At 38.3% G+C, this 26,228-nt stretch overlaps 1 protein-coding gene across 1 annotated transcript in view; it reads left to right on the forward strand.

Moving 5' to 3' along the window:
* Positions 1-26,228, forward strand: part of LOC136864404 (SERPINE1 mRNA-binding protein 1) — a 277,245-nt gene that overhangs the window by 221,079 nt on the left and 29,938 nt on the right. The window contains exons 5-6 of the mRNA XM_067141348.2: positions 7,977-8,072; positions 15,263-15,482. Of these exons, the coding sequence (XP_066997449.2) occupies positions 7,977-8,072; positions 15,263-15,482 (316 nt within the window). The remainder of the gene's footprint in view (positions 1-7,976; positions 8,073-15,262; positions 15,483-26,228) is intronic.

Consider the following 26,228-nt stretch of genomic DNA (forward strand, 5'->3'; position numbering starts at 1 on the left):
AACGGCACGGCATGTACAAGCCAGTGCTTCTCCGATCTGTGCCGGTGGCAGTGCACAAGGACAGATAGCTTCTGCAGTATCTACTGGTCACCCCGTCCTACCGAGTGCTGCCGGACCGTGACACGCTATGCTTTATTCTCTTTCGTTATATTATCGATTGTCTTGATTTCTGTGTCAATAGCAGATAGACAAAAAATATAGCCCTTTGTGGAGCTATTTCATTCCAGATGATAAAAACCAGTACATAACAGTGTGAGATATTTGTTAATCTTGTATATCTTTCAAATTGACGATAACCCGTTTAAAGCGGCATATGCTTCGTTGTACCTGGAAGACCCCTTAATAGCGAGGCAGGTAGATCCGTTATAATGGTGGTGGGGAAGAAAGCTTCAGTATATCCCAACTTTTACTATTTAGTTGTCCGGAAGTTGTGTGTTATAGCAACATCTGTGCCTGCCGAAGCTGTGTTTTCGAAAGCTGGTCATATTTTCACTAAATGACTGTCAGCGAATGAAGTGAAAAGAATACTGTGATAGTATTGGTAGTGAATGATAAATTTTGGGGGTTATTTTGTAGTATTTTGCATATAAATTTTGACTAACATGCAAAACAGTTAAATAAAGTTAAAGTTAAAAAGTTTAAAAAGTTAAAAAATACTGTTCTTGAATGTGAATGGAAAACTTATTTGAGGGTTATTTTGTAGTATTTTGCATGTAAATATTAATATAAATTACGTTATATCTATGTGTAGTTCTTTTTTTTTTTTTTTTTTTTTTTTTTTTTTTTTTTTTTTTTTTTTTTTTTTTTTTTTTTGTCAATACATGAAGCATAAACATTTTTATGAGAGTCCAATGAATAAGTAATCATCGCGGAAAATGGCACCCGTGTTTTGGCATGATGATGCACTGGCACTGTGCACACCAGTGTCAGCAGAGGCACTGGAATTTGCATCACTACTATACATAATACCCATTGGGTTAATGAGCCTATGATTCAGAAATGATTTTTTTTCTCAAATTCTTATTTCTAATTTTCTGATCAGTTTCCTCCAACATTACAAGAATTCTACTGTTGAAATTTAAATAAACTGTGAAGACTTGCTCTTAGGAACCTATGGCAATTCTCTAACAGACGTAACACTGACATCAGCAGAGTCATTTCTGTCTGGATCTTGATTTATTTCGGCTTCTGATGAAACTTCGTCGTTAATTGGGACCTGCAGGGGTTAATTTATGTATTCTTAACTAGAATCTAAAAATTCTCCATTACTATTGTTCATACGGGCTCTAGTATCATCACCTAAGCCAGAATCTGTAAGAATAAATGGGCAAACACACAAATTTTCTGTTAATATGAACCTCAGGTGCACAGATGTATACCTCATAATTTTCACTCAAATAATGCACGCAGCAAAAATTCTGCCATAATAAGCATATACTAATTAAAAATGGACTTGCCAGTGAGCGAGGTTGGTCATGCTTTAGTCTTTTCAACTCTGCTTCTTTGTTTGCATCAGAAAATTTATCTATGCACTGCTGTGATCTGGCATAGATTTTCAGAACCCAATAGTGCATAATAACCTAAGGTGTACATGTGTGTTCCCATTGCTTTTTTTTTTTTTTTTTTTCTGGCGGTACACAATGGTTCGCAGTATCGGCACCTTTTTGCTTAAGTTTAAAAAAGTTGTTACGATTTATTTACGGAGAAATATATTCTAAAAATTTCGGTAGATGTCACTATGTTCATCCGTTGAATGTTCAATTTTGTTTCGCACAAGTTGGTACCATGACCATAGGCTTCATAGGTTGATAATGCAGTCAGAAACAGGAAGTTGTGTTCACTTCACAGTGCTTCCAATGTCAGATAATCAGTTCTATAATCGCTCTGTAAAATGCAGGTGTTCACGTGTGTTTTGAATCAGTCTACTGTGCGTTAAATAAGTGCAACCATTGTTCAAAGTGAGTTAAACATGTAGTTACTTTGCGGTAATGAGTGGACATGCAGCTGCATGGGTCCCGTGTTCGATTCCCAGCTGGGTTAGGTATTTTAACCTTAATTGGTTCATTCGTCTGGCTTTGGAGGCTGGGTTTTCATGTCTTCAGCATTAAAAATCGCCTCAGGGAGGCCCCATCCTCAGACAGATAGGTTGCCTAATAGGCCTTATTATAGAAGACCACCAGGGCTCTCAGGAGGCCGTACATTATTGCTGAAATAAGGAAGGATGGAGAACTAGAGATAGTCAAATCTACATGCAGTTCTGTAAAATACAAAACTAAGACCGAAAATACAGCTGGTGAAGAAGGTCGCAAAACCTGGACCGAAGATCCATGGGGTCAGAAGGAAACAGATTTTGATAATGATTGGTCAGAAAGTTGGACAGTTTCACAAAAATAGCTTCTGCAGGAGAAAGGAATGGTTGGCGATGGTGAGGGTATATCGAAGTGTAAATTAGGAGTATGGAAGTTTCTCTAATAGCTCCTACATGGCAAGTACCGGCCCCCTTTCTCCCAGAAGAAAAAGCCGTGTGTGTATCCCAGGTCTGAAGAGGATACAAAATAACATCGGAAATGTCATATGGATGTTACAACTACTCCCGAGGAGCCTTTAGGTGTGACCATAGAGCAGTGAACGCAAAGTTGAAGGTAGGCAAGGTCACAGAACTACGATAACGAAGAGAAAGATTATTAGTGTTCAGAGATTGAAGAAAAAGATGGTTCAGGAAGAGTTCATGGAATTACAAAAAATAATACCACGGACAGGTATTGGTCTTGTTGAACAGGAATGGAATAATTTTAAGAGTACATTTGTAAGATGTATGGTAAAAAACATCGAAAACTTTACTACATGCCTAATTATCACTTGTTATAATTTCACAGAATTTTTGTTGTGTATTGAATGAAAATTACTAGGTACACATTTGTGCACATCGGGTTCCTGCTAACAGATGTGTGTATTTGCCTATTTATTCTTACAGATTCTGGCTTAGGTGATTGTTAGTGCCCTTCTGAACAACAGTGATGGAGAATTTTCAGATTCTAGTGATGTGTAAATGAGACCCTGGAGGTGCCAAATAACGACGAAGTTTCATCAGAACCTAAAATAAATCAAGATCCAGGCAGAAATGACTCTGCTGATCCCAGTGTTATGACTAACTAAATTTTCAATACGGACCAAAAATGAGATTTATAACATGTAATAACTCAAGAAAGGTAAGAGAGAAAGAGACAACATGGTGGAATAGAGTAAAATATAAAGTAAAAGAATGGAAGAAAACTCGGAAGGAATGGAAGAAACAAAATACAGTACTGAGAAGTTGAAGAGAGTAGAGAGATACAAGAACGCAAAAAGAGTTTGCAAAAAAGTAGTGGCTGAAGAAAAGTTGGGAAACATTCACCCAGGGTGTAATGGAAGATTTGAACTGTGGGGGGGGGGGGGGGGGGGGGGAGATTGTCTTGAATGCTAAAAAAATGTAGGAATGAATGGTGTGAAGAATAAAGGAGTAAAACTAACAAAACCAGAAGAGGTAATGAACAAATGAAGAGAATATTTCAACGAACTGCTGAACATGAGAAACCGGAGATGTGGAGAAGGTATCCAGTCAGCAGAAATGGAAGTAAAAATGAAATCACAGTATGATGATAGGTGGAATGGGCATTTAAAAGATGGAAAAGGGTGTGCGAATAGATGAAGTAACCATAGAAATGAATTATGTGTTAAGTCTCCTTAACAGCTGAGTTAACACTTAACATTCGTTGAAGAAACCAGGCCTAAGAATTACAACACCAACTGCTCCAAATTCAGAATGACCCTCATCATTTTGCATTTTCCCTTGGTAGGTCTCAAAGAGCCAAATTTTGAAGCCCCATTTTTGGGGTTAACTCTTCATATATAGTTTCAGCTTTGATTCGGCCTTTGAAAGGGACCATCATCTCATCAACTGATCAAAATTCTTCTGGCTGGGAAGAACATCTAGAAGACATGCTTGAAATGGTCAGTCATAGCCGATCATTGTTATCTGCTGGAATGTTCTTATTGTCAATGAAGTGAAAATACCTCTGTAGCTCGCAAAAGCGATTGTATGTCATATTGTCAGCTGTTATTGAGAGTCTAGTACCGTGCTTGGAGCTCCAATAATGTCTCAGTCGTGAATACCCTAAGTAAGTAGTGATAAAGTTGATGCCCAAGTACACTTTCAGTTCAGAAATTGTCAGTGAAACATTTTCTTTACCATTCTGGACAACATAAAGATTGGACTGGTTCACGATCTCAGCCATCAAGGTCTCATGAGAAATTTTTAGGAAATAATCTATTGTCATTTCACCGCTGATATTTGATTCGTGCTCGCCTTTAAAATGTGGGTCGTTATTTGCAAGGTCATATTCTTTCTCGGCATACCACAAGACAGGTCTTCTATGTTGTATAGACTTTGTTTCCATCTTCATCCTCTGCTGGAACAGGTTGTTCTGGAATCTGAACAGGGTCAGGATCATCAATGTCAGATCTGGGTGCCTGTTGTTCCTCTTCTGGTGACCATAGTTCATCTTCTGACTCGGAAATTCTATCCTCAGATCCACTGGGGATATTGAATAGATGATATGTGGTCATCAGTCAATATAGATGGGTTTACCAACTTCCCGAAATAGGAAACAAAATTGTTGAAATAGTTCAATACCGAAACAGACAACATACATATGATACATCATAAATTACTGTATTCAGTTCTCCTCTAACATACCTGGACTTTAGTAGTGTAAGATATAATCCTAATATAGCTTAAGAGCAGTTCATGTACAGTATGCTAACATTTTGTGATATGGAATATTAGGAATCTTATTTACCTCTTCTCAAGATGCAGAGTATCTTGTGAAATTCATCGTGAAGACTGTACATTTCCTACAGGCGGCCCTGATTCTTCATCAGTTTTGTTCTACAAGCATAGAAATGACATATGACAAATGAGCAATGAAACACCAGCAGTCTGTCTTGGTTTGCATCGAAACTTCCATCAAAACATCATCAAAACACTACAAAATGGTGTTGTTTTAATTGAGGTTATCACTGTGAACCATAACCTCTCGTACATTTAGACCTCATTAGGCCCCTATAACATTACAATGAATAATGGTAATAAATTGCATGTACAAGAAAAATACTAATGCCATTGGAAAGAGCTTCCTTTTCTACTGTATAAAACATTTTTACATACCAATTGCATATATTTGTAAAGGACGTATCAATTTCAGTAATGTAGTCTGCATATGATACAAATAGTAACAGCACCACAACTGCCTACATCTTCGCAGCTGCAAGGTAGTGCTGCCATCTCAGATATATTTGTAATTAATATCACACCTCACATGAGGTCTAAAGTGAAGAATAGTTATAATTTTCCAGAAATTCATAAGAATATTAAACAAACAGCACACTAAATGAAACACTATTTGGGGACCTCATATCAGGCTTTTGCGCATGAGAGGGATAATACCCTTAGCACTATAGCACACTATTCTACATTAAATGTTACTCTAAGAAAACGATCGTAGGTACAATATTGAAAATTTCAAAATGCCTTGAAAATGATTCCTAGTAGTGCTTGAGGCTATGCTCCTTTTATTTTCCCATCAAGTCGAAATGGTGTATCATTAGCCGGAATTCGCTTAGGGTGCTGCACCGGTGAGCTACAAATAGATGCTGTTCAAGGTTAGTATAAAACAGGTTGCCCTGGACAGGGGTTTCTGCGTTCGAATGGATTCGGCTACACTCTGTGACGTCGGCCAGTTACAGACCGCCAAGGTTAGTAACCTTGACCGCCAGTCTCGCTAGAAGTCTGTGCAGTAATACTGTATGAGAGTAGTGTGCGAGTTTAATATGTGCAAGTGAGTTGTAGTTTTGATTTTATAGTTTCATGGTGCTTTCTGTGACTAGTCCTTGTAGTGAATAGCTGCTTTCTTATGCCATTGTTATTTTGTGTTTGACTTGGAATTGATTTGCTTCAGATTGCATATAAACAAGCCTGGTACAAGGTGTACAGTTGCTGTGTGCAATAACAACTGGGTGAATACCACGAAAGATCCCTCCAAAAGTCATATCAATTACTTCAGTTTCCCAAAAATGACAAAGGAAGAAGTGGATCCAAAGATATAGGCGTGATGGAAAGTGGAATGCACCGCTGAACGCTCTTTATCGTATTTGTTTGATTATTCTCTAAAATAATGACAGTAAAATAAACACAAGAACACGCTAACAAAAACCTTTTAATATCTCTCATCACAAATGCTGAGGAAGTGTGGAATATCGTGTTGTGAGTTAGAATATTCTCCTGCTGAAAGCTATTTTGAAGAAGGTAAAATATTTTACTGTTCCAACATTTGCCGGTGAAACTGACACTGAAATAGAGGTCAAATTTTTGAATTACATTGCAGGTTGGATGGATAAACAACACGAAAGCACTCTTCCACACTTAGATTCCCAATCAGACATAGGAAGAACATACAACAGTTCGTATTGTCCTGGGTTCGAAATCATATGGTGGTGTTACAGAGCCGACAGCTGAGTGGTCACAAACTGTAAGAGATATGGAGAAATGTTTCTGTTCTTATCATGGACTTGCAGTCCCAAGAGCATACCTGCCAACTTTTGAAACGGGCTATCAGTAAAACTCTCGCGCAACAAAAAATGTAACAATTCTTTACATATGCCAGCTTGAGAAAAATAATGCTTCTGGGCTACAAAATACAATAATTCATACTTTTAACAGGATACTTCAATGAAACCATATCTTCTTAAATCGTAGGCCAATGATTTGTAGATTAACATAACAATCAAGAAGATATCCATGTTAAACAGCAGCAGGCATGGTGAATATTAGTTTGGAGCATGGAGCATGCATACCAGCTGTCAATTACGTAACACCTGGTTGTCAGCCATTAAGAATTTACGTAGGTAGTTCCCTTCCCTGCTCCTTCACTATTGTTACTTCGTCTCTGTGTTTTTTCCATATTTGTACGTTCCTCGTCGCCAGATGTCTTACACCTGTCATAAGTTACGCAAACATGTTATGTGAACTGCTTAGTCTGATTGTGATGGTTCGGTCAGCTTCCGCTTCGGACGCTAGCATTGTGCCACGTCCTGGGGGCCATCTGATGGTGAATGAACGTACAATTTCCACTTCTACTTCTATTATAACTTCCCAAATTCAAAAGTGTCATTGTTTAAGAAGCCTTCCTCATGGACGGTCAAGAATTCTTCTGAGGACGCAGAGCACAGTTTTCTGCGAAACGTTAAGAATTTCACCTTATTTTCTTGACACGGCACAAGCCCAAAAGCCTATACAATATCATGTCTTTAAGTACGGGCCGTGAAAGCATTAATGGCAACATTAAAGCACTTTTACTAAGCATTTTTTTAAATGTCCTTTTTATTGAATATATTTTGTTACCTTTTGAGTTTTGGCATACACATATTTCAATTAATATGCATATAGCCTACTCTTGCTACAAAAGTAGCTTTTCCCTCCCACACTTTTGTTGCTCATTTCCAGTACCATAACAAAACTCTACTTTCTCTATGGTATTTATTAAAAATTTACAACACAAAACAACCAAAAAGGTTTTATCCAATATTTTACTTTAGTTTAAGGAATAAACACACTTTAAGAACTAAGAAAGACAAGGTTACAGCGCCAAAGCATATAAATGCCCACAAATACCTGGACATCTTTTTTTTAAGGATCATTATAGCTTCTTATTTCAATTTAAGGCATCAAATACCTGTGTTTCAGTCCTTGTTTGTCCAACACTTCATCAACACATCAAAAAGTGTTGTACAAAGCTCAAAAACTGAAAATACCCTCATTTTGGGTATTTAAATGACTACTGGGTATTTACCCGGCCCACATCACTTCTAGAATGTAGTAGAGAATAAAGGGTAACATGTGAATACTTGAATCTTTTTAGTCCTGATTTTTTCTTTTCCAGGGATGAGCTTCGCACTCCCCATCTACAAGAAGATCAAGACTGGTCATTTGAGAAAACCGAAGGTGATGCACCTGCTGTGTCAGAATCGGAAACCAAGTAAGCAGTTGCATTGTGTGCACATTTTACATACAGACTTCTAAATGTTGTTGCCTTAAAGTGGAGTAAAATATTTTTTTTCTCCCATTTTCATTCTGTCTCATGGTCTGTTCATTTTATGGTGCATTGAATTTCTGGGTTTTATCTATCAAAATTACTGTTGTACCAGGAAAAAAAATTGAAGCAATCTGAAGAGCGAGACTCAGGTTCTGCCTCTAAAGCCAGAAAATGTAAGGAAACTCTGTTAATTTTGTTTCTGTTCCATGCCTTTTCTATTTTGATTTCTTTTACGGAAATATTTTTCAACTTTATTTACAGGCACAAGTTTTTATCAGTTTTAGTTGACTCACAATACAGTAAAACACTTAATCGGCATTATTGCAGGGACCTGACTTTCTCTTTAAATTGAGGTTACAGCAGACAGCACATCTTTACAAGAAATCTTTGTATTATAAGTTGCACCAACTTAAATTTAATAATTCACTTTGCGGTTAATTTTCATGTGCCAAAGAGTATTTTTTAAAATGTATAGTAGCAATTTGCAGTAACGAATAGTCGCACATACTAAAATCTCTGGTTTGTCTAAAGGAATTTTACTGTGATAGGATGTTTAGAGATGAAATTAGTGATCTGCAAAGACTGGACTTCATTGCTTTGCAGTGTAGCAGTAGGTCTACTTGCACATTGCTACCAGAATGCTGCAAACTTGAAAAAATATGGGCCTGACTCAAATTTCCTTAATCTTGTAAACCAAGAATTCACATGTATAATGTTCCCTAATTCTCAATTTAGTTTCCTGTTGGTGCAACTGAGATCCATGGACATTATCACTACAGTTGAAACATGCATAAATCTTTAGAAAGTTTTGAATTGAAGTTGGCTGTGAATGTTTTCAACTGTAGTATGTGGCTCTGTCAGGCTTTAGTACGGGTGGTTAGAATATAGTATACAGTATAGAATCTTAACAATTACTGAAAAACTGAAAATTGCGGAAAGACTGGAGGAGTGGAATTATGGTGTAACTACAGTGAGATGCTTGACTGATCATAAAGAGGGTTTCAAATTTTCCACTAGGTGCGATTTTTATAGTTCCAAAAATCTGTAAGAAAAGTCTATAACACTATGAAAATCTAGATGAAGCCACGATACAGTGGTTTAATAAAGTAACTGCTAGAACATCATATTCTGTCCAGTTCAGTGTACTGGTCCATGTTACTAGAGTAGCTTTCCTCCAGAATTGCTGAAGAAAGCAAAGAAAGCAACTCATTTCAATGTGTCCTCTCAGACATGTGATAATAGCCTACATACAGTGAACTTGACAGAATTTTTGAAATAAGTGTAGATCTTTAGTTTAATTTTGACAGTGACATTCATATTGTGACCTGCAAGTTTAAAGTGCAGAAAAACACTGTGTACCCAAAAGTTCATGTACTCTCTATGAAGCTAGATATCCTTGAGGTAAAGCCCAAACTATTAGGCAGTGGTGGAGTATACAACCAGACGATACTCCAGAACCTGGAACAGCTTTTTCAAAAGATGCACATAATGGTTAAGTCCAATCTTACATGTGTTGCCCAGTCAGCTCTAGTAACAGTCAGGACTTTGAGTACAATGGATCCATCCGGGAAGATTGTAGAAGCCTTGACATGCACCTAAGGATGTATCTCCTACAGAACTGCTCCAGTTTAAGAAGAATGTCCCATTTTCTAAGAGGATGGAGTCTCAACAATTTTTAGAGGCTCACAGCATTTACCGGTCTGCCATAAAGAACCAACTGCATCAAGATTATTGTCAGAGTGCCATCTATTACGGATTTCGCTTCGCGATTACGGTCAAAGGGGAAATTATTACAGAAAAGCAACATTGTCATGATAAAAATTAATTTTTTTACAATAAAAAGGAAAGTAATAAATAATGTTCAATTCCTTAGAGCATTACTGGTCAACCCTACTTGTTTCAATGTTTGCAAGTTGGCAACTGGACATATTTCGCAGTTATTTTGGTCGTCTCTTCCTTTTGTTTCCCGCGAGCATTGTGAAATCACGGCCAGCTGCATAGACAGACACTGCTCTCTTAGCTAGAATGACTCCTCAAGTCAGCCGTGAGGTAGGCTCTACTCCTTGCTCTGCTGTTCTCCAGTGCACGCATTCGGCTCTCTCTCTGTTGTGTTAGTAGAACGAATGGTATATTTAGCGCGTCTCAATTCTTATTATACTAGTCGTTGATTCGAAAAGAAGTCGTTGGTTTCATAAAACGAAGCGGAGAGACAGCCGTGTTACAGAAATATCGAAACGGTTACACAAAAGAATGGCCATGCCTACTTGCTTCATGTGTTAGTGAAAACCATGCCTGCAGAGAGAGAGAGAGAGAGAGAGAGAGAGAGAGAGAGAGAGTGTGTGTGTGTGTGTGTGTGTGTGTGTGTGTGTGTGTGTGTGTGTGTGTGCGCGAGAGAGAGAGAGATTTCCGTGGCTCACGGTGGAAGAGATGATTGCAGAAGATGCATAGAATCAGAGACGTCATACACATGGTCAATCAAAATTACGAAACCAATCTGTTTCATCATTCTTCGTAAAAAGTAATGAAATTGTTGGGACATGCAGAATTCCTGTTCACATAATTTCTTTTGTAGCATACTATTCCTTTATCAGTTTCACACCACGCTGGAAATTTTAGATCAATCTTCCCCGACTAAAATGTCTCAGAAATATGGTTGTGCAAAAACTAAAACCTCTGCTTTAGTTTAATACATGGCATCTCGAGGCAAAAAAAGGAAATGAGTGAATTTGTGCAAATAACGCCTTTTACTTTCTAGTGCGGATTCAAATGCAGTAAAATTTTATCCTGTAGTTGTCTCTTTCTTTAATGCTCAGAGGGGCCGAATATAAACTCTATTGTCATTGTTAGAGAGTACTGACAATACAGGTGTGGGAATTTTCTGTTATTAATAGTGAATTGTCTTCTTTAGCCATTCCATGGGAAAATTGCATTTCTCTTTCATCTGACAATGCATACACAATGATGGGGGCAAATTAAGGTATTGCCAAATTTGTGAAGCACAGGCATTCTTCTGTTTATGTCGCAGGTTGTTCATGTCATCTCGTACACATCTGTGCACAAAAAGCAGCAGCCCAATTACCAATCATTGTAGAGAACTTTTTGGTTCAGTTATATTACTATCTTGACAAGAGTTCTAAAATGTAAAACACGTAAGTATATCAGGCCGTTTGTGGCGCAGAGAGTCACAACATTTTGAAATATATCGGTACCCGTTGCCTTTCGCTTCTTCAGTCTATTAAGAGTTCTTGAGCAGTGGGAAGCTTTGACACTCATCTTTTGTATTGAGTGCCACCATAGAAATAAGAGCACCAAGCAGTTTGAAACTGTAAAATCTTTCATACAAGACCCACACACAAAACTGTTTTGCTACTTTCTTCAGAGTACACTCCCTATCTTTAACTCGGAATTTATTTCTGCAAGAAGATGCTCCAGCTGTACATCTTCTTAGGAAGAAACTTACTGGTCTTTTAACTGACCTATTGGTCAGATTTGTTCAGCCATGTTCTATTCTGTAAGAATCTACCTCCCTTTTGAGTGTTGAATTCAAGAGGAGGAAATACCAGAAAGCCAATGAGGACTTGGTAAGTGGAGCAAAATCCAGGGCATACTTAAAAGATAATGACTGTGGTGAAGAGATGTTTTATAATTCTGCAAGACTTCTATATGGCAGCTTGCAGTTACATTATCAGGAAATTTCCCCTTCATGGTGAATTTCTTCATCATGCTGAAGTTGTAGACATCTCTTTCAGAATGAAGGTTTTCTATTCATCTCTTGAATATTTTGTTTGAATGTTCCCAACTTTGGTCAAGGAAAGTGAGCATGACAAACTTGAAGAATTTGCAGTTTTCCAGTGCGATACTTCCCCTGAATATATTGTACATTGACCTAACGTTCAGGTGAATTGGGACGTTGCAGAGCTTAAAAATGGAAGTGGACAAATTAAGTATAAAACCTTAAGTAATGTTGTATTTGCAGTACTAAGTGTACCTTTGGTAACTCTCCCACAGAAAGAGTTGTCAGTGTTAGGAAAAATCAGACAGAATTCAGGCCTACATTAAGTACATTTACACTGGAATCGCTTACAGTTCTGAAGACGAAAATGTGATTTCAGGGGGAAGTATGTTTCATGAAAACCTACACTGAAAAGCAGCTGCTGGGTACGAAATAAGCTACAAAGAATTTTTTATCGCAGAACTAACAGGTAATGAGCATATTTTATTGTGTAATATGATATACTTTAGAATAGATTGTTGTAGGAAAGGGCAATGGGGGTTGCTTTGTATTTGACTCGTAAACGTTCTGACGGGGAGGGGTGCAAGAGTTAAAAAGGGATTATTGATAACCCCCTTCAAAGGTTGGCACCTCTGTTATGTGAATGTTCGAGATCCTCAGATTAAGGCTTGCATACAAAGACTATGCAGCTGCTGCATTAAAATGTGTGTGTGATATTCATGGTCATGTGTGAATTCTGAAAGGTCTTTTTCAAAATATAGTCTCACAGTAAGGGATAGGATGTGGCGATTGCCAGCTCCAAATGCTGAGACACTGATTGTGATCTACTTTCTGTGATTTCACTGGAGTATTCGGATAAAACTGAAAAAGGTAACTTGTATTCATTTCAAATGTGTTTCGAGATGCTGTATGGAGGTGAATGTAAAATTAAAATGAGACTTCCTGATAAGTTTTTTCCTCATTCTATAGGCATGTTAACAGTTTACCCGTTGTTCCGTTTTTTATTTTGTTTTATTAACCCACCGGCTTACCTAAACGCCGAATAGACATTATGCGCGAGCCTGTGCCCAGTTTACCTAACCGTCGAATCGATGTTCTACTTTATCGATAGTAAAGGTAAGGTAGTACGTTAAAAACTCAACAGGTGGCATTACAATCAATCTTTATAACTGAAGGAAGTCTCTTCCGCTGTATTTGAGTCATGTTCAGGGGATTAACTGCATAAATTGAAGATGGCATAAAGCTGATGTCACGGGTGTTTAGTGAGTAAAGATGAGCCCGTGCGGGGTTATTACCGAGCAAGAAGTCGTCGAAATTTTACTGAATAGTAATTGTGAAGACTATTATAATATATAGGAAAGTTCTACCTGTGAATCTAGTTATGTGGATACGTTATCTGTGATTAATGAAGTTAGTGATAGTAATAAGAATCAAGAAGCAGATGTAAATATTACGAACGTGAATTTTCCGACGCACCGTAAGAAATACAAGGCGAGTTTATAGTGCATAGTTCATATTTTTTCACTGTAATGTAGCACATTCCACTGAAATGATTGATATTTCTATGAAAGTTTGACAACGTTTGAGCTAGTAGTTACAGTAATATTATCATTTAAGCGCAGTCTTGCATGGACCTTAAAAACACCAGCATTTAAATGGTAATTTAAAGATCCGGAACTGATGGGTTAATTTCATACGTTTTTAAGTGGGCTAATTGTAGAAACCTGATCTTTTTCCAGACTCCAACTTTTTTCTCAGAAAATAATGAAAACTCCATCTTGTGAATTTTAAATCAATAAATCTTTTTAAAAAAACACTTCCTAATATCTCTACCTACAAGTGGCTGTCATTATAAGGGTTAGTTATGATACAGCCCCAGCATTTTCCTACATGAAAATGGGAAAACCTCAGAATGTCCTCTTCAGACTTCAGGACTGCTGACAATGGGGTTCAAACCCACCATCTCCCAAATGCAAGCTCACAGCTACATGACCCAATCTGTGTGACAAACTTGCTCGGTCCTGGTGCATTTATCGTCTTCATGCTTTGTTCATCTATTTCAGTTCATTTTCCAGTTTTCATTCCGACTGCATTTCAACCTCTAACATCGTAATGTCTTCTTTTGCTAAGTCAACACCCAGTACTTCCAGCATCTTTTCCGCACAATCTTACACAGTTAATAGTTTAAAATACTCTTTCCATCTTTTCCATATCTCTTCTGGCTGTGTTAGGAAACTTTTACCGCCTCTTTCACCAGCTTTTTGTATACTGCCCTTATTTATAAGCCCATGCAGCATTCTTTTACCCCCATTAACATTCTCTTTCATCTTCATGAGAGACCTCATCTCTTTTTCAGCTGCTACATTATTTTTCTATTTCCTTTTCTTTCTTTTTTCTTGTCCACTCCATTTCCTCCATATTTTCTTTTCTCCCACTGCTTCCGTCCGTTCATTCCATCGTGGTGTCTCCTTTTCTTTCCCTCTTGTAGATGTTTTTGGCACCAATGTTCTCTGCACTACTTACAAATGCACTTTTTTAACTTCAACCATTCCTGCTCTCACATGCTTATCTGTGTGTAATTCAAACATGCTGTACTTGACACTGTCCCGACATTTATTATTATTATTTTTATAAAGTAGAATTTGCACAATTATTAGGAAATATTACATCAGTTGTAATTTGATTTCTTGTGATCTAGCTTTTTTGATCTATCTAAAGCATGCCCGAAAAGGTTAAAATTGTGGAGTTTTCTTCATATTTTATGAATTCTGGTTGTATTTGCACATTATGATTTAAGGGATAACATATGAAATAAGTTGGAAATCCTAAAAAATTCCTTATTAATAAAATCGGAGATGATTATTTATGCTGCAGAATTAGCCTGGCAGTTGCTCTTCACACAGTGTCATGTTCAAATTCAGTCATGTCGAGCATTAGTTGGGTAGTGTTTGCTTCCTCATAAGGGATTTGTTTGATTAATAGTGGATAGGTGTCTTGCTAAGGCAGATGGCTGAGTTTTGTTATTAAACGTTTTTCAATCGATCCGACTTCTTAAGTGATGTGAAAAACTAATCAATCCTTATTTTAGATAAGTGTTCTACAAAATGGAACCTTAAATATTTAAAATGCCAATATCGTATATTTTAATATTATACAGATTAAACTCTAGGCCCCATTTATTGATGTGTTGTGAGGTTGAAAGGTCTTTCCTAATTATTTACACAATGTTTCAAATTCAATTATATTTAGTAGCAAACTGAAATATGCTGATAGGAAGACAATCATGTGTATTCTAGTAGTTTTTATTCATTGTTATGCTGTTAATAGATACTGATTTTGTGTGTTGTACGTATTTTAAAGTGAATTTTCTTTATTTTAATGGCATTTTTATTCTTTTAAGGGAAGCCAATGTGTCTGCTGAGGGAGATAATGATAATACGCAAACCACTGAGGAGGAGCCCCGTGAACTAACCCTTGACGAATATTATGCATTGAAAGGAAGCAGGCAGAAGCCCACATATAACTTGCGTAAAGCTGGTGAAGGTGAAGATTTGTCACAGTGGAAGAAGATGTATGCTCTGAAGAGGAAGGAAGGTGATGAGGATGAGGAGGAAGAGGAGGTATATTTTTTTGTATGTCTTGTATAATGTAGGAATTTACTGGAAATATTGCAATGTCTATTCATGTAAGTGACTGGTTGTCCCAAAGTCTCTCCTTTGCAGTAATTCAATCAGCTTATGCAAAAAGTTGATGTGACCAAAGTGAAATTTTACCGGAAACACAAGAAACTGGACATTTATTTTAACATTTCAAATAAAGAATGGAAACAACTTTATTGAATTCTCACATGCATTCCTTATAATGCTGCAACTTGGATTTCATTTCACCGGCAATCCTGGATCAGAAATACATTTTAATTTGTCTCACATCACCTTTTATGCTTTTTTTTTCCCCGTTAAAATAATGTGATCACATTTGAAAAATCAAATTTATATACAGTAACCAAAAATATCATTGGCGTAGGGTTGTGGCGACCCCATCGCCCAGTGGGAAACCACTGCAATCAGTCACCCGAGTATTGGCGGGAAAACCATACTTCATTGGGTTAGGAGGAAATGCAAACCCAGAACCCTGAACATCTGGGGTTGCCCTCTGCGTTTAACAACCGTAGTTGTAAATCGGAGCTTGCTCCACCCAAGGTTAACTACCTTCGAAAGTCAACAATGGAAAGGTCTTTTAGGAAAAAATTCCACCGTCCTGTCCAAGAAAGGAGGAGGCTACGTCGGATTCGGTGGGTAGCCACCTTGAAGGCATGAACGAGTCGGAGCGTTGGCAATCGCCCATTCCTATGCCAGCACATAAGAACAGGATCAAACAAAATCAGATCAACTACATTGCAACTTATAATATTAATTCTCTACTTAAAGCAGGAAAACTAAGGAACTTGATGGATGAATTAGATAAACAGAAAATTTTAGTAGCAGGACTCCAGGAGATGAGAAATACTACAGAAGAACCATTCGAATCTCAAGGCTACAGAATTTACAACGGGAAACCTGGACTAAGGGTTATGAAACAATGTCCCCAATTTGGAACTGGGTTTATAGTCAGTGTGAAAATAATAGATTTGATAATTGATTTTCAAGCCATCTTGCCTAGAATTGCAACTTTGAGTTTAAAAGCATACAACAAAATTTATACCATCATAAATGCCCATGCCCCTACTAATGAAAAGAATTTTCTAACAATGACTAGGAAAGAAGTGGAAAAGTTTTGGGATCTCCTTGACCAAACTGTAAACCAAATAAATATTAACAACGTTAAGATCATATTAGGGGACTTCAATGCCCAACTCGGAAGAGAAAAGAAATACAGAGATATCATTGGAAAATGGGCTCCACATAAACATACAAATAAGAATGGTCAAAGACTTGAACTCTGCAGAGAACACAAACTGATCTCAAAGTCCACCTACTTCAAAAGGAGGCCCAACAAACTTAAAACTTGTAAACATCCTGATTCGAGAAAAGGGGAATGGCAGCTGGATCACGTATTTATGGACAAAACCTTCCACAGAGAAATCTACAATGTTCAAAGTATTAAGAGGAGTAGATATAGGTTCAGATCATTACATAGTCAAAATCAGAATTAAGTTCACACCACTAAAAAATAAACCATAACGCAATAAACGAAAGAGGAACTTTGATCCACGCCAATTAATTAGGAATGATAAATATAGAGAAGTAACATAAAACTGACAGATAACTTAGAAGAACTGGTTCCAATTCTCAGGCAACCAGCTGAAAATTTAGCCCCATTTAACACACGTATAAGACATGCCTGGTGGACCTCAGAATGTGACAAAATAAAAAAGACATCAGGCATGGTTAAAATTTCATACACACAGAACAGAAGAAAGTGCAACCAATCTCAAAAATATCAGGAAAATGTTCGCACAAGTTATCAGGCAAACCAAGAGACAGTTGCAGAAAGATCTAATCAACTCAGTAGAAGAAAACTACCACAAAACTAATTCCAGAGACTTTTACTAAATGTTTGGAAGACAAGTACAAAAATTTGCAAATGTTTGGAAGACAAGTACAAAAATTTGCCCCTCCCACAGTAATGCTGAAAAGTGAGGATGGAAAAATGACACATAATGACAAGGAAAATGCAGAGTTCATGGCAAAAGCATTCATTAAACTTTTGAATTGTGAAGAACCCCAGGAACTTTTGGCAATTAATACAGACACGCCCATCAAAACCCCGCCTGAACTCGTAAACCCCCAACAATCCAAGAGGTGGAAACAGCACTCTGAGTTGAAAAATTATAAGGCAAGCGGAGAAGACCAACTTTTTGCAGAAATGTGGAAATATGCCAGTGATACAGTTCGAACATAATTACACATGGCCCTAACAAAAATCTGGATAACAGAAAAGTTTCCCTGAACATTAGACCACAGACATAATCCACCCACTCCACAAAATGGAGATAAAAGCAATCCAGATAATTAGACTTATCTCTCTCTTAGACTGCACATACAAGATTTTCTCCAGAATCCTATACAGGAGGATCAGAGAGCAACTAGAGGAAGAATTAGGTGAATACCAAGGAGGCTTCAGACCTTGGAGAAGCTGTGCAGAACAAATCATCACTTTAAAAATTAGCCATAGCATATTACAAGAAGCAAAACAAACCTCTTGCAATAACCTTTGTGGACTTTTAAAAAGCTTACAACTGTATCTATAGACCTTCAATGTTGAAAATTTTAAGAAATTTTGGGCTCCATCCAAAATTAATCAAATTGATTGAACTCGCCTTAACCAACACTAAATCAAAAGTCAAGTTCAGAGGGGAATTCTCTGGGCCATTCATCATAAAAACAGGCTTAAGACAAGGACATTGCTTGTCACCACTGCTGTTCAACTGCGCCTTGGAATATATGAGAGGGAATGGTACAAGAGTAACCCAAAGAACATCCGAATTGGAAGACCCAAAGACAGCATAAGTTTAAATTGCGTAGGATTTGCCGATGACCTTGCTCTCTTGTCCAACAATATTCAGGAAACCAGACAAGTTATATCACTACAGGAAATGGCACAGAAACTTGGTCTTGGAATATCTTTTGAAAAGACAATAATCATGTTTACTGACCCACCACTCATAAACAAAATTGCCATAGGAAACCAAGAAATCAAAATAGTAGATAAATTTAAATATCTGGGAGAAATCATAACATTCAACCTCAATGAGAAGCCAGCATGGCATAACAGAACAAATAAACTGACCAGAGCACAATGTCACCAAGAACACCTACAACAAAAATGGCCTGTCAATGGCAACAAAATTGAAACATTACTAAACAGTAACTCAACCAGAAATAACATATGCAAGCGAAACCATCTTCAAAACAACTAACACTGCACAAATAGACATAATACCCAAGATAGAGAGAAGAATCATTAGAACGTGCATCAACAAATCACACGAAAAGAAACAGTCTACATGGAAATAGAACCAGTAATGAGCACAATCAGGAAGAAATGCATTTGATTTTTTGGACATCTAATCAGGACACCAGAGAACAGGATCATCAGGAGAATAGTAGAAAAATTATGGAATAGTAAGTGCAACATTAAGTGGATTACAGAAATCAAGGAAGATATGGATGAACTACAAATTACAGTGGAAGACCTAAGAAATAATCGACAAAATCAGGAAACTCACAGACAAGCAAATTAAACTCAACAGACAGACAATAGGGTGATTTCCGATGAAGAAAGAAGGATAAGATCAGAGAGAATGAAGAAGTACTGGGCTAACAGGAAACTGAAAAATTCTTTGTATAAAGTTGGCTAGAGTGATCCAATGAAGGCCATAAAATGTAAATAAAAACCAAAAATATCAAAATAAACGACAGTTGTGATATTACAATTACATCACAATAAAACACTAACAAAACACGTTTAAATATTTGTATAAAACACTGTTTGCTTTGGAAACATCTTTGATCTTGTTCATTACTCATTTATAGGGACCTGAAAAAATCGCATTTGCAATAAATGCGAATTTTTGAATCTTGTACAGAATCCAAGCCTACGGTAATTCTAATGTGGAATAAAGCCATTTTTACGCAAAAATAGAAGTGCGACAAAATGCGACCTTGGTATGAATATGCGATTTTGTTGCGAATTCTTCCAAAATGTTCTATTTTACTGGAGACAACATATTTTGGCAAAACCGTCAGAAATACTCAAAATATGATGCATATATCTTTCGACCGTTCCGATCGATGAAGAAAAGTAGCCAATCGATTGCTGCTTGCTGACTAATAGATATTTACAATGGGAATAGCAAGGGGAATAAGATCTTTGTCTATTATTATCGAAATGTAAATAGTGTCACGGAAATGAGATGGACGCAGCGTTGTTTTCCTGCTGTTCAAAATTGAAACTAGTGAAAAGTAGAAAGTCGATGCGATCGTTTAGGTTATGGGGCGCACAACAAAAACTGTGCACGAAAGGGCTCAGCAATATGCAAAGGGTGGTTTATATGCCACAGATTCAGCGACAGTGTTTTGCAAGTATTGTAATTGCCGAGTTGGGTGGGAAGAACAGATAGCATTGTGAAACATGTTAAATCTGAAAAAATGAAGAGCTGCAAATTGTGAGAACTCTACGTGAAGTATATTTACCGGGTAAGTTTCTATTTTCAATGATTGGGTATGGTTTAGGTATTGCATCGAAACCACGCGCAAAATTGAAGGATACCGAATTTGAGTGCGATTTCCAAATCTATCTTACCCGTACCCAATTTTTCTAGAAGTTGCATCTAACCACCAGAAAAGAATAGCAGAGGCTCTAGTGGGGAAGAACATAAACATACTCTGAAACTACAGATAGAATGTCCGGTTCCATGGCTAAATAGTTTGCATGCTGGTCTTTGGTTACAGGGGTCCCGGGTTCGATTCCCGACAGGGTCGGGTATTTTAACCATCATTGGTTAATTTCCCTGGCACAGGGCCTGGGTGTATGTGTTGTCTTTATCATCATTTCATCCTCATCACGACATGTAGGTCGCCTACGGGCGTCAATTAAAAAGACCTGCACCTGGCAAGCCAAACCCGTCCTGGGATATCCTGGCACTAAAAGCCATGCGACATTTCATTTTACAGATAGAATGGGCCGTTGTGTTTTTATCATCATATTCCAAGTCCCACCCGGATCGAAAAGAGAGCTGCACGCGGTTTCTGTGAACTATCTTGATGCAGGAAGTGCTACAAACTGCTCTCGCTGTTTTAGAAGCTCTGCTTCGGTACCTTTGTAATGTCTGTCAGTTTCTTCTTTTCAGCTGGAATTCTGACTAAGCTTCTTCTGTTGGTAGACTGATGGATGTAGCACGAGATTTCGGTGTAAATGTAGATGATATCAAGCCATGAATGAAAAAGCATGCAGTTGAAGTGTTTGTTAGTGACAGTGCCCCGTACATGACCCGGTGTTAGAAACATTAAGTGTGGTCATAGGGGATCATTTAATGCATGAACAGTGCTGGGCACATAAGATCAGCTTGGTTGGCAATAGTTGGGTCGCAGTGATGACAGATTTTAATCATGTGGTTGCGATGGTAAAATTGCATTTTTGAACACAAGAAAGCAAAAATATAATTATATACAATTCTTAACTTCAAAGTATGGTGCTTGAAAAGAATCAAACCGAGCTCGATACCCGCAGTCGCTTAAGTGCTGCCAGTATCCAGTATTCGGGAGATAGTATGTTCGAACCCCACTATCGGCAGCCCTGAAAATGGTTTTCCGTGGTTTCCCATTTTCACACCAGGCAAATGCTGGGGCTGTATCCTAATTAAGGCCACGGCCGCTTCCTTCCCACTCCTAGCCATTTCCTGTCCCATCGTCGCCATAAGACCTATCTGTGTCGGTGCGGTGTTAAACAACTAGCAAAAAAAAAAAAAAAAAAAGCAAGCAAAGCTTTTTCCTGCACCTATCATAGCCTGATGGAGTAGCTGGTTTCAGGCTGTCTTCTATTTGAGTGCTTGCTTTATTGATGTTTTTACATTTTTCAAGATTTCTCACATGAAAGACATCAACAACTGTAGTACAGTGGAACCTCGATTATCCGTTCCCGGAAAATACGTTTTCCCGGAATATGCGTTCAAATTACGTGGTCCCGCGAACATCGTAATTAAATCACATTGTAAAAGTCCCGCATTATCCGTTCCTGGAAGAAACGATTTCCCGGATCAACCGTCCAGAAATTCCAGTCCCATCAACGCTAAATCCTCGATCAATCGTTCTTTAATAAACTGTATCTCACGAAAGGACGGCTGTGGCATATTTATGGATCTTGGCGTTATTAAAGGAAGTACTGTACCGGTACTGGAAAAGCGATCGGCGGTGAACTTGCATAAGGGACGATCTTAGCGTCGTATTCGGGTGGTATTGTTTAGAGAATCTCGGAAAATCATAAAGCAGAGAGTGGTCACAACAACTGCAAGGAGACACGGCGGATTTCGACACCTCTGCTTGAAGACGGAACGAGTTTCGTCAAATGTTCGCACTTATAAAACGTCCATATTATGTCCATGGTTAGATGTTTATATTTTTACATTTTTTCGATCGTACTGTCGAAGAGGTTTTCGGCACTTTGCTCAGGGCACTGCAGAGTAACTGGGCTTTCAGGCAGGAATCGAAACTGCTCCTTCTTAATACAAATTCAGTATTTTTGATATTATCGTACATGATTATGTTAGCGAGACCAAAATAGATGTTGCACCTTACATTAAAAAAAGAAAGCTATGGGAGGTCTTGGGATTGCCTATTACTGTTTAGGTCCTAATGAAAGACTGGGAATTTTACGTTTTCGTGTTAAAATACCAAAAACCGCAGCCGTTTTATTTGCGCACGTTACGTTTTAAATGGTTGGTATCATTTCAAACTCGTACTGACATATGCAGCGAGCGCGCTTTCCAGATGACCTCAAGGTCACGAATAACCGTAATTTCTGAAGTTTTGATATTTCTTTTATCTTTCCAAGTTGATTGGATTTGTGACGCGCAGAATTGAATATAATGCATTCGAGAACTTTTAAGAATCGATACCTACATTCGAAACCGTGTTTTCGAGTTCAACATAACCTTTAAAAGTCGATGTAGGCCTAATTTGCGCGGTGCGAGATTTCCAGAAACTGACTACGAACAGTATACCGGAGACCAAATTACAATGAAAGATTAAGAAATGAAAGGATTTCGCCATCATTTTGGGTGCTTTTGTATGTAATGTGCTTTATTTTATTAGATGAGAGAATTAAAAACTACTTGTGGTCGTTTGTCGTTTGGCTTGGCGTTATTAGATTTTTCGAAGAGTTTGGCTAGCCTAATCAAAGTTGCTGAACTGAAAGAAGTTTTCAAGGGAAACTGACGAAGATTCCCCTGTAAAATTGAATATAAAGTATCGAGATTTTGAACTCGCGTACCGGTAATTAATGCGGTTTCGCGGTCTAACATGCCCGCCTCTCATCCAGAGGGCCCGGGTTCGATTGCGACCAGGTCAGGCAATTTTACCTGGATATAAGTCCGGTTCCAGCTCCACTCGGCCTACGCGATTACCTTTAATTGTGGAACTATCTAATGGTGAGATGGCGACCCCGATCTACAGAGCCGGAAATATCGGCCGAGAGGATTCGTCGCACTGACCAAGCGCACCTCGTAATCTGCAGGCCTTCGGGCTGAGCAGCGGTCGCTTGGCAAGCAAAGTTCCACTGGGGCTGTAGTTTGGTTTGGTTTGGTTTAGTTTAGGAGTTTTTGTAAGAATATAATTATACATATTTCATTTTTGTGATGTTTAGCCAAATTGTTGATGGTTTTCATTCATTCCCGGATTTTCCGTTTTCCCGTGTTGTACGTTTTATTTTCATGGTCCCTCGAAAAACGGAGAATCGAGGTTTCACTGTATTAAGTACCTGACTAATCTGAGTGACCAAGAAGTGAACAGGCTTCACTCCCACTTAATCATGCAGCTGGATTGGTTGACCTCCTTACTGAACTTGAAGGGTCTCTGTATCCTACCTCTCATCTCCTTTACCCCAAACTGCATAACCTTGACGCTGTTTTACCTTCATTTGTGAGGGGAATTTTTCTGCGGCAACTAATGATGTTTTGATTAAGCTCACTCCTCTACAGCCGGCTGCATGTAGACACACATTTGTCAAAGTTGCTCATTCTTTACAGTGCAAGCTAGCCACATTGAAAGCTAAAGACCCCAACCAAAAGCAGTTTGTGTCAATTTCTCAAGCTTTGTATCAAAAAAATATAATTTTGAATAACACTGATGAATTAGATGAACTTGAGAAATTGTTTGGAGGAACAGATCTCTCATGAAACAATATCTGGTCTGGTTATACTGTTCTCTGAAACATGCAGTTCAAACCCAGATGAAAGAAAGTGAAAATGTGATGTCATGCTTGCATTAACTGCAGTTCAGAGAGAGTTCAGCATATTTGCTAAATACTGTCTTGAGTTGCTGTGGACCCCAACGAACAATGTAGATAGCGAGCGTGTGTTGTTTCATTACAACACAGTGGTTAAAGATATGCGGTGCAATTTAAAAAAAGCAATGCCGAAGTACTGACAATGCTTTTGTTTGAACAATGAATTTGTATTATGTATGAACCAAGGACAATAATTGCCGTTCATAAACTTGGAATCGTTAAAATTAATAACAACATGCAATTATTTAACTTTGTAAATAGATGCTAATTTTAGAAAAAAATAGATGCTAATTTTTCAGGTCCCTACTCATTTACATCTATTTCAACCTCCTGCCCATTGTCCTCTTTTTTTGTATGCCTCTGTAAGAGTTCCTTATAGAAGTCCATCTCTGGACAGTATTTCAGTACCTTTGTAATGTCTGTCAATTTCTTCTTTTCAGCTGGAATTCTGACTAAGCTTCTTCTGTTGGTAGACTGATGGATGTAGCACGAGATTTCGGTGTAAATGTAGATGATATCAAGCCATGAATGAAAAAGCATGCAGTAACCTTTCTCTTCATGCTGGTATCATATAATGGATAGTTGAATTTACTTACTTGGAATGGCCCCTTTTTTTTTTTTTTTACTTCTTGGGATATGTCTGCCATAAGATTCATCTGACAGACAATTTCACTTATAATATTTAGGCGATCGTAATGCAAAATTTGTTACTCTCCTTCGAAATTGGTACGACTGAAAAACTGTCAGCATAATAAAAATCTTCCGGGCTATTATGCCGTGGTCCACTCCTCTCGCTTCATCCAGACGTTTCAACTACTGCTGCAGTAGTCAACTTCTGTGGCATCGTGTAGATACACTCTCCTGTATCCCGCTGGCGACTGCGATAGTTTTTTTTGAAAAGCAGCTGTATTTATATATGTGTGCGGCCTCCAATTGGATCGCGCCGTGCAATCCTCTAAATGACTATCTGAAAGCACGACCTCCGATTGGGTCGCGCCGAGCAGCCTGACGTTTTGGTTGGGTCTCTGAGCACATGACCTTTGGTTCGCGCCGTGCAGTATGTCACCAGGTTCAATATATGAGAGCATGAATTCTGACTGGGTCGCTCCGAGCAGTCTGTGGTCTGATTTGTTCTCGGAGTGCACGACCTCCGATTGGGTCGTGTCGAGCAATGGATCCTCTGGTTGACTGTAATGTCCCTGATCTTAGTAAACTTCGGCCGTACGTAATATAAAGGGGTGTACCAGGCCTTACTTTGTTTGTCCTTCCTCCTTTCTATTAAAGTTATCCGGATGTTTATGCATTTCGATTGCTTCTCTGTAGAGACGGGCGTGAAAGTGGGATGTAGTGGCCAGTATGTCAGTATCCTCGTAACGGACAGCCGAAGTTTACTAAGATCAGGGACATTACAGTCAACCAGAGGATCCATTGCTCGACACGACCCAATCGGAGGTCGTGCACTCAGAGATCAAATCAGACCACAGACTGCTCGGAGCGACCCAGTCAGAATTCATGCTCTCATATATTCAACCTGGTGACATACTGCACGGCGCGAACCAAAGGTCATGTGCTCAGAGACCCAACCAAACGTCAGGCTGCTCGGCGCGACCCAATCGGAGGTTGTGCTTTCAGATAGTCATTTAGAGGATTGCACGGCGTGAACCAATTGGAGGCCGCACACGTATATATAAATACAGCTGCTTGCCAAACAACTATCGCAGTCGCCAGCGGGGTACAGGAGAGCGTATCTACACCATGCCACAGAAGATGACTACCGCAGCAGTAGTCGAAACGTCTGGAAGAAGCGAGAGGAGTGGACCACGGCATAATAGCCCGGAAGATTTTTATTATATTGACACCGGCCATGAAAGCCTTGATACTTCAATAAAAACTGTCAGTGTTTGATGATCTGACGATTGCCTCACGATTCTGATCTACAGTGTAAATCCTGTCCCCTCATCTAACCAGTCGCATAATATGTCCAAAGTCTCCATCACATGGTAAAAAGGAATGTCTGCAGATAGGGAAATACTGAGTGATGGTCTTGAACCTTTGTAGTTCATGAAGGGCAATAGCATTCTCACCACTGTGTGGTTTGTATTTTTGTGTAATTTACTCTTATCACTTTAATCATCATGTTTCCTAATAATTTGCATGTGACCATTTTTACAATATACAGTTATTGAAAGGCCTTTTCTAATTATTTATACTATGTTTCAAATTCAAATACAGTAAAACCTCAGTGCAATGTATTTCGGTGGGAGGGGGAAAATGACTACTGATGCTGGAAAACTATAAATGCGGGCAACATAAAAAATGGGGGAAAGCAAAATAATATATAATAATTTAAATATATTATAAAA

Source organism: Anabrus simplex, chromosome 2, assembly GCF_040414725.1.
Source record: "Anabrus simplex isolate iqAnaSimp1 chromosome 2, ASM4041472v1, whole genome shotgun sequence".
In the NCBI taxonomy this organism is placed as follows: Eukaryota; Metazoa; Arthropoda; class Insecta; order Orthoptera; family Tettigoniidae; genus Anabrus; species Anabrus simplex.